The 9,702-nt window shown below is 31.7% G+C and overlaps 1 protein-coding gene across 1 annotated transcript; it reads left to right on the plus strand.

The window, feature by feature from the left end:
- Nucleotides 1-590: 590 nt before the first annotated feature.
- Nucleotides 591-8,606, plus strand: LOC132742619 (collagen alpha-6(VI) chain-like). The gene is made up of 6 exons (XM_060731074.1): nucleotides 591-769; nucleotides 2,249-2,689; nucleotides 3,207-3,332; nucleotides 3,696-3,953; nucleotides 6,151-6,591; nucleotides 7,104-8,606. The coding sequence occupies exons 1-6, from the start codon at nucleotides 652-654 to the stop codon at nucleotides 7,856-7,858; spliced, it is 2,139 nt and encodes a 712-aa protein (XP_060587057.1). The 5' UTR covers nucleotides 591-651; the 3' UTR covers nucleotides 7,859-8,606.
- Nucleotides 8,607-9,702: the final 1,096 nt, after the last annotated feature.

Genomic DNA, 9,702 nt, shown 5'->3' on the forward strand with positions numbered 1-9,702 from the left:
CAATTAACATACAGAGTCACGCGAACATTTTGTTCGTCAGTGCATTTGTACCAATTACTTGTGTTCGTCAACTTATAAATATTTATACTAAATAACTGAATAATGCTTTTCCATTTTACAGGATATGACAATAGCTTACTTTCAAATATTGGTTAGAATTATATAAATATTAAGTAAACCTAAAAAGTACAAAATGAATGTCTAATATTTCAAAGTGTTTAGACTGCAATTTTATGCTTGATTTTTGGACATGTCGCCACTTGTTTTTGGACGCAACAGCAACATATATATCTGTAGTGATATAGCTCTATCGAATAAGAACAGTTTCTATATGGAGCGATGATTTTGTACTTTTTTCCACGTTAGAGGATACTGGATTCAGTGAGTATAATTTTGAGAAAAACAATCTTGGAATTATAACTGTTATGGAGACATTGACATTTTTATACATTTTACTGACAGTCTTTTGTAATCATTCTACAAAAGGACAGCCGTGTCAGACTACGTGTGAGTGGATGTCATGGTATGAATGGTCAGAATGCAGCGTTAACGTGTGGCGGCGGGGACAACAGAACAGATTAAGGCCTTTATGTTGTCCAACTGGTTACGACGATATCAACGTCTGTGCAAACTTTTGCAACATAGACGTTAATGAGCAATCCGAGAATCGGTCGTGTGGTGATGTGTGTTTATATGATGGGGACGATGAAGATCGATGGGTACGGTTGTCAGTGCAAAAACAGATCATTTGGTCACTGCTGTGAACAACGTATGTATTTTATGAACCTTGGTAATTTTTTAGCCCGACTGTCACTGCTCAAGGCCCATGACTCTCGCGTGGAATTTAACATAATTATTGCCCTTTTGAACATAGAAAATTCCTCATTATCCAGGCTCTTGTTTTACTATCAAGTACTGAGAATAGTCGATCTGGCTGTTCTACCGACAACTCTTGTTAACTTACGACTTTAGACTTTTTTAATCTCGCCCGTATCACTTATGTGTTTATAATATACAGTGCATTCTTAATTAAACAATGCCATAACTTTTATAAGTAGTAAAAATGATACCAAATGATTAAATTAAGACATATATTCTGTTCACACATTTTTTTTCTGTTAAAAGTCAATTAATTAACTATTTATGTATTGACTTGAGTAAAATAAAGCTCCTATTTCATTTGTTATACAGAGTTGAAATTCAACGGCAATAAAAGTATCTTTCATATGTTTTATGTAAACTTGCAAATTCTTTGATTACGAGAATTAGTCATTATCTTCCCTTTTTTCATACGTTTTGATTTGAATGTTTGAATTTATTGACTAATCTGCAGATTTTAAAACCGACAAGGGCTTTATCGGCTCAAAACAATTTAACATTTACCATCTTAAATATTTTCAGATAATTATGTTCCATTGAAATATTACTGTGACAATTACTTTTTGAAATAACTTTATATGATAAATAACACTTGACCGAATAGACCAAAAATGTGGTTTTATTTTGGCAAAAATGATTAACAAACAATTTTATATCTTCAAGGACTATCTTAATTATAGTAGAAACCGATTGCAAGAGTCAAATATGCAATAATTATCAAATTAACGTCACTTATTTATTTTAAAAGTATTCATGTTAGTCATTGCTCATGTTATGTTTTTGTTTAAACAGACGACTTCAAAGCAGCACGTCTCCTGATTCATGCTATTTTCTCATAAAAATTTTTGAATATGTACATTGTGAAGTGAACAATCAAAGGAATTTCAAAACGGGACTTACATTCCACGTTAATTATCAAAAAGAGACAAAAATATGTAAAAATACCCGGGCCCTTACTGCATTAGTCACGCAGTAGAAATATTTTGATAACTACTGAAAAATGAGTCATTAATCACACAAAACATGTAAATTATTAATTACTTGATTCTTTTTACTTTTTTTAAGATTTTATTTTTTTCTGAAGTTTGATTTTCTTGAAATATTTTGGCACATCAGGAGGCATGCAGCTTTGAAGTCATATTTTTATAATTATGTCTATTTAAAAAAGCGTGTGGTCGAATCGTTCATATGATTCGATTAAGAATAGTCTATTCTTCCTTCATAACAGCTAAAAAAAGACTGTTGTAAGGCATATAGATAAACTGATCACATGACTACTGTGATATCTTTAAAATAACATTTAGAAATCATCATATTGAAACAGTAAACAAAGAATTATTGATGCATCCTCCATAATCTATTTTTCCAGTATTATCGGGATGTGCACCGTTTCCCACAGACGTTATATTTGTGTTGGATTCATCAATTAGTCAGTCTGTTGAACAGTTTGGCCATCAACTGGACTTTGTATTGCAATTTATTGACCACGTAAACATCAGTACAGAAGAATTTCAGATCGCAATAATTACGTTTTCGTTTGACGCAAAAGTGGAAATAACTTTCAATCAGTCTTCAAATAAAGACAGTCTCATAAATTTAATAAATAAAATCCAATTTCGACCTGGGGCTACATTTACTGATAAAGGATTAAGTTTAGCATTAGAAGTTGCAAGACAGAGTGAAAGACGTGAAGGAATGGTCACACTAACGTATGCATTTGTTCTAACCGATGGTATGTCAACCAAACGAGATGACACACGCATTGCTGCAAAGGCATTAAGGGATGCCAACGTTCGCGTTATTGCAATAGGTAATTATATCATCCTTAGTTTATAATAGATTACATCATAAGTTATCAACAATCTCTTTATCTAGGATAAAGAGGTAAAATGTTTCACATTCTTTTTTGGAAAAAGACATACAGAGAAGTGAGTAAATAGAGTTAAAGGCCCATTAGGATTTTTATTTTTATTTTACAAATGCTTTTTTAATTTTGGTGAACTGTTATAGCATCCAATGTGCTCCTGGATGGCCAATTAAGGAAACATCTTTTTCATCTATTGCTTTTTGGCGATAAGTAAAATTCGAGTAAAATAGTATTTTGTATCGGAGTCAAAACACTTCTTTGTTTACATATTGCTTCTTTTATTACCCATTATTTCACATTAGCGCTACTTTTCTTCTGGTAACAAAAATCTAACATACTCTAAAACCATTATTTAAACGTTTTGCCTTTCTAAAGAAGTAAAAAAAATATGTGTTTTGTGAGGCATAATGTGCCTTTAAACAAGAAGCAGTGTGGCATGTATTTTTCTTTTTCATTTTAGGCATTGGAAGGGAAGTGTCTCACCAAGAATTGATAGATATTGCATCACCGGGAGACCAGTACAGTCCGTCCTACGTTTTCTCTGTCGGAGATTTTAATGCCCTGTATGCTTTACTAAAACAAGCTTGTTGACATTAACTTGTGATGACTGTACCGCTTTAAGTCACTTTTCTGATATCGTGTTTCTTCTTGATGAGGGTAATGACATGACGGAAAATAAGTTTGAAATATCGGTTGATGTGATGAAGTCTATCGTGGAGAATACTGATAATATTGGCGGGTATGAAGGTGCCACATTTGCTTTACTCCAACTCAGAAACTCGCTAAAGTATGTAATCAGGCAGTCAAGCGGCCATTCAAAAAGTGACATTATTCTTCAGCTTCAAATTTTAAGTCGGATGAGAAATGATGTTTGCAGCAAAGATGATCAATGCGAGGAAATAAATATCACAACAGCTATTAATGAAACATTTCACAATCTTTACAATAGTACTGGACGTCAAGGAGCTAGAAAAATTTCTTGTCGTGCTTTCAAATGGACAATATGAAGATCCGAGTTCTATAAAAGATGAAATGGCTAGATTTTATGACGAAGTTGATGTAAAAGTTTTTGTAGTTGGTGTAGGACCCGATGTTAATATGGATGGTCTACTGTCTTTGGCTAAAGAAGCTAGTCAAGTATTTGTGACAAAAGACGGCATTGAGAACTCAAAAACTTATAGTCATGCAGTCAGAATTTACGTACAATGTATGCAAATAAACGTTGGTTATATTGAAAATATTTGAAACGATCAGCGTGTTTATAGTCATATAGACAGATTCGCGTACAATATATGTATTTAAACATTGGTTATATTGAAACTGTTTGAAAAGATGGGCGCATTTATATATTCATTCAGTCAGGATTCACATACAAAGTAATGCAATCATACTTATGAGTTTTGGAGTGATGAATTTATTGCAGGACTCGAGTACTCAAGTTCTCGTAAGTACTGGGACGATTTATAAGTCGATGACCACACCATATACTAAACTATAATATTATGTTGTTATTTATACTATAATAATATTATATTATGATATTATATATTGATAACAAAAGTAATGATAAAAATAGAATAAGCGATGCTATTCATATATCCAGGGCGAGGCACACATTTTAAACTCTAGGCAGCTTATTAGAATTTAGAGTTGGTTTTTGCACACTGACTGAATTTATTCTGATTTTTAGTTGACAAGGTATTTTTCTAATAGGCGAAAACTTTTCACAGAGATCCCAGAAGAAGGGGTTCTCCAACGATGTCTGTGGTAATTCATTGCCCACAATCAACGTGAGTACAGCATAAGTAATTAGTGTTGACATGAGTTATGACTGCAAAAACTTTCCGTTTTGTTGAAATAAATTGACACTTTTGCCTTTTTTTTAAAAATAAAATTTCTGTTATGAATGTTGAATGTTATTGTGTACTGATATAACATACAGGTAACTTTTAATGGTTGGAAGAAAATATGGCGGGGATAGAAATTCAACCATAGTAATTTTGTAGTTATTATAACAACTTTTGGTGTCCTGTTATAGAATGCAAACAAAAGATACTAATGACCAATTTTACCTGAACCATTTTCTTTACATCCGTTGTTTGTTTGACAACATGTCCATATATAGTTATTTGATACTTTGCATGGATTAAAAAAACTGCTTTGTTTACATTTGCATTTTGTTATGACAATCAATTTCATATTGAGCGCTACTGCTTTAGACATGATTTAAAACATTATTTAACGCTGTAAAAACTAAAAACTTTGCATGGATTAAAAAACTGCTTTGTTTACATTTGCATTTTTATGACAATCAATTTCACATTGAGCGACACTGCCTTTGGAATGCTTTAAAAACATTATTTGACGCTGTAAAACTAATGCGTGTATGTTTTATGTAAACTTGCTTTTTTATGAAGGACAATTAGTCATTATCTTCCTTTTTTCATACGTTTTTGATTTGAATGTTTTGAATTTATTGACTAATCTGCATATTTTAAAATCGACAAGGGCTTTATCGGCCTCAAAACAATTTAACATTTACCATCTTAAATTGTTTCAGATAATTATGTTCCATTGAAATATTACTGTGACAATTACTTTTGAAATAACTTTATATGATAAATAACACTGGACCGAATAGACCAAAAAAGGTGGTTTTATTTTGCAAAAATGATTAACAAACACTTTTATATCTTCAAGGACTATCTTATTATAATAGAAACCGATTGCAAGAGTCAAATATGCAATAATTATCAAATTAACGTCACTTATTTATTTAAAAGTATTCATGTTAGTCATTGCTCATGTTATGTTTTTGTTTAAACAGACGACTTCAAAGCAGCACGTCTCCTGATTCATGCTATTTTCTCATAAAATTTTTGAATATGTACATTGTGAAGTGAACAATCAAAGGAATTTCCAAAACGGGACTTACATTCCACGTTAATTATCAAAAAGAGACAAAAATATGTAAAAATACCCGGGCCCTTACTGCATTAGTCACGCAGTAGAAATATTTTGATAACTACTGAAAAATGAGTCATTAATCACACAAAACATGTAAATTATTAATTACTTGATTCTTTTTACTTTTTTAAGATTTTATTTTTTTCTGAAGTTTGATTTTCTTGAAATATTTTGGCACATCAGGAGGCATGCAGCTTTGAAGTCATATTTTTATAATTATGTCTATTTAAAAAAGCGTGTGGTCGAATCGTTCATATGATTCGATTTAAGAATAGTCTATTCTTCCTTCATAACAGCTAACAAAGGACTGTTGTAAGGCATATAGATAAACTGATCACATGACTACTGTGATATCTTTAAAATAACATTTAGAAATCATCATATTGAAACAGTAAACAAAGAATTATTGATGCATCCTCCATAATCTATTTTTCCAGTATTATCGGGATGTGCACCGTTTCCCACAGACGTTATATTTGTGTTGGATTCATCAATTAGTCAGTCTGTTGAACAGTTTGGCCATCAACTGGACTTTGTATTGCAATTTATTGACCACGTAAACATCAGTACAGAAGAATTTCAGATCGCAATAATTACGTTTTCGTTTGACGCAAAAGTGGAAATAACTTTCAATCAGTCTTCAAATAAAGACAGTCTCATAAATTTAATAAATAAAATCCAATTTCGACCTGGGGCTACATTTACTGATAAAGGATTAAGTTTAGCATTAGAAGTTGCAAGACAGAGTGAAAGACGTGAAGGAATGGTCACACTAACGTATGCATTTGTTCTAACCGATGGTATGTCAACCAAACGAGATGACACACGCATTGCTGCAAAGGCATTAAGGGATGCCAACGTTCGCGTTATTGCAATAGGTAATTATATCATCCTTAGTTTATAATAGATTACATCATAAGTTATCAACAATCTCTTTATCTAGGATAAAGAGGTAAAATGTTTCACATTCTTTTTGGAAAAAGACATACAGAGAAGTGAGTAAATAGAGTTAAAGGCCCATTAGGATTTTATTTTTATTTTACAAATGCTTTTTAATTTTGGTGAACTGTTATAGCATCCAATGTGCTCCTGGATGGCCAATTAAGGAAACATCTTTTTCATCTATTGCTTTTTGGCGATAAGTAAAATTCGAGTAAAATAGTATTTTGTATCGAAGTCAAAACACTTCTTTGTTTACATATTGCTTCTTTTATTACCCATTATTTCACATTTAGCGCTACTTTCTTCTGGTAACAAAAATCTAACATACTCTAAAACCATTATTTAAACGTTTTGCCTTTCTAAAGAAGTAAAAAAATATGTGTTTGTGAGGCATAATGTGCCTTTAAACAAGAAGCAGTGTGGCATGTATTTTTCTTTTTCATTTTAGGCATTGGAAGGGAAGTGTCTCACCAAGAATTGATAGATATTGCATCACCGGGAGACCAGTACAGTCCGTCCTACGTTTTCTCTGTCGGAGATTTTAATGCCCTGTATGCTTTACTAAAACAGCTTGTTGACATAACTTGTGATGACTGTACCGCTTTAAGTCACTTTTCTGATATCGTGTTTCTTCTTGATGAGGGTAATGACATGACGGAAAATAAGTTTGAAATATCGGTTGATGTGATGAAGTCTATCGTGGAGAATACTGATAATATTGGCGGGTATGAAGGTGCCACATTTGCTTTACTCCAACTCAGAAACTCGCTAAAGTATGTAATCAGGCAGTCAAGCGGCCATTCAAAAAGTGACATTATTCTTCAGCTTCAAATTTTAAGTCGGATGAGAAATGATGTTTGCAGCAAAGATGATCAATGCGAGGAAATAAATATCACAACAGCTATTAATGAAACATTTCACAATCTTTACAATAGTACTGGACGTCAAGGAGCTAGAAAATTTCTTGTCGTGCTTTCAAATGGACAATATGAAGATCCGAGTTCTATAAAAGATGAAATGGCTAGATTTTATGACGAAGTTGATGTAAAAGTTTTTGTAGTTGGTGTAGGACCCGATGTTAATATGGATGGTCTACTGTCTTTGGCTAAAGAAGCTAGTCAAGTATTTGTGACAAAAGACGGCATTGAGAACTCAAAACTTATAGTCATGCAGTCAGAATTTACGTACAATGTATGCAAATAAACGTTGGTTATATTGAAAATATTTGAAACGATCAGCGTGTTTATAGTCATATAGACAGATTCGCGTACAATATATGTATTTAAACATTGGTTATATTGAAACTGTTTGAAAAGATGGGCGCATTTATATATTCATTCAGTCAGGATTCACATACAAAGTAATGCAATCATACTTATGAGTTTGGAGTGATGAATTTATTGCAGGACTCGAGTACTCAAGTTCTCGTAAGTACTGGGACGATTTATAAGTCGATGACCACACCATATACTAAACTATAATATTATGTTGTTATTTATACTATAATAATATTATATTATGATATTATATATTGATAACAAAAGTAATGATAAAAATAGAATAAGCGATGCTATTCATATATCCAGGGCGAGGCACACATTTTAAACTCTAGGCAGCTTATTAGAATTTAGAGTTGGTTTTTGCACACTGACTGAATTTATTCTGATTTTTAGTTGACAAGGTATTTTTCTAATAGGCGAAAACTTTTCACAGAGATCCCAGAAGAAGGGGTTCTCCAACGATGTCTGTGGTAATTCATTGCCCACAATCAACGTGAGTACAGCATAAGTAATTAGTGTTGACATGAGTTATGACTGCAAAAACTTTCCGTTTTGTTGAAATAAATTGACACTTTTGCCTTTTTTTAAAAATAAAATTTCTGTTATGAATGTTGAATGTTATTGTGTACTGATATAACATACAGGTAACTTTTAATGGTTGGAAGAAAATATGGCGGGGATAGAAATTCAACCATAGTAATTTTGTAGTTATTATAACAACTTTTGGTGTCCTGTTATAGAATGCAAACAAAAGATACTAATGACCAATTTTACCTGAACCATTTTCTTTACATCCGTTGTTTGTTTGACAACATGTCCATATATAGTTATTTGATACTTTGCATGGATTAAAAAAACTGCTTTGTTTACATTTGCATTTTGTTATGACAATCAATTTCATATTGAGCGCTACTGCTTTAGACATGATTTAAAACATTATTTAACGCTGTAAAACTAAAAACTTTGCATGGATTAAAAAACTGCTTTGTTTACATTTGCATTTTTATGACAATCAATTTCACATTGAGCGACACTGCCTTTGGAATGCTTTAAAACATTATTTGACGCTGTAAAACTAATGCGTGTATGTTTTATGTAAACTTGCTTTTTTATGAAGGACAATTAGTCATTATCTTCCTTTTTTCATACGTTTTGATTTGAATGTTTGAATTTATTGACTAATCTGCATATTTTAAAATCGACAAGGGCTTTATCGGCTCAAAACAATTTAACATTTACCATCTTAAATTGTTTCAGATAATTATGTTCCATTGAAATATTACTGTGACAATTACTTTTGAAATATATTTATATGATATATAACACTGGACCGAATAGACCAAAAATGTGGTTTTATTTTGCAAAAATGATTAACAAACAATTTTATATCTTCAAGGACTATCTTAATTATAGTAGAAACCGATTGCAAGAGTCAAATATGCAATAATTATCAAATTAACGTCACTTATTAATTTAAAGGTATTCATGTTATTCATTGCTCATGTTATGTTTTTGTTTATAATAAACAGACGTCTTCAAAGCAGCATGTCTCCTGATTCATGCTATTTTTCATAAAATTTTTGAATATGTACATTGTGAAGTGAACACTCAAAGGAATTTGCAAAACGGGACTTACATTCCACGTTAATTACCAAAAAGAGACAAAAATATGTAAAAATACCCGGGTCCTTACTAGCATTAGTCACGCATTAGAAATATTTTGATAACTACTGAAAAATAAGTCATTAATTACACAAAACATGTAAT

The sequence above is a fragment of the Ruditapes philippinarum genome, unplaced genomic scaffold (genome assembly GCF_026571515.1).
Source record: "Ruditapes philippinarum isolate M1 unplaced genomic scaffold, ASM2657151v2 ctg4250_1_1_1_1, whole genome shotgun sequence".
Lineage (NCBI taxonomy): Eukaryota > Metazoa > Mollusca > Bivalvia > Venerida > Veneridae > Ruditapes > Ruditapes philippinarum.

What these genes read in the sequence shown, in the direction of transcription:
- LOC132742619 (XM_060731074.1), top strand. Translation starts at nt 652, where the DNA reads ATGAGCAATCCGAGAATCGGTCGTGTGGTGATGTGTGTTTATATGATG. An exon ending in CGTTCGCGTTATTGCAATAG is followed by an intron (nt 2,690 to 3,206) that starts GTAATTATATCA and finishes TTTTCATTTTAG; the next exon opens with GCATTGGAAGGGAAGTGTCT. An exon ending in AGTCAGAATTTACGTACAAT is followed by an intron (nt 3,954 to 6,150) that starts GTATGCAAATAA and finishes CTATTTTTCCAG; the next exon opens with TATTATCGGGATGTGCACCG.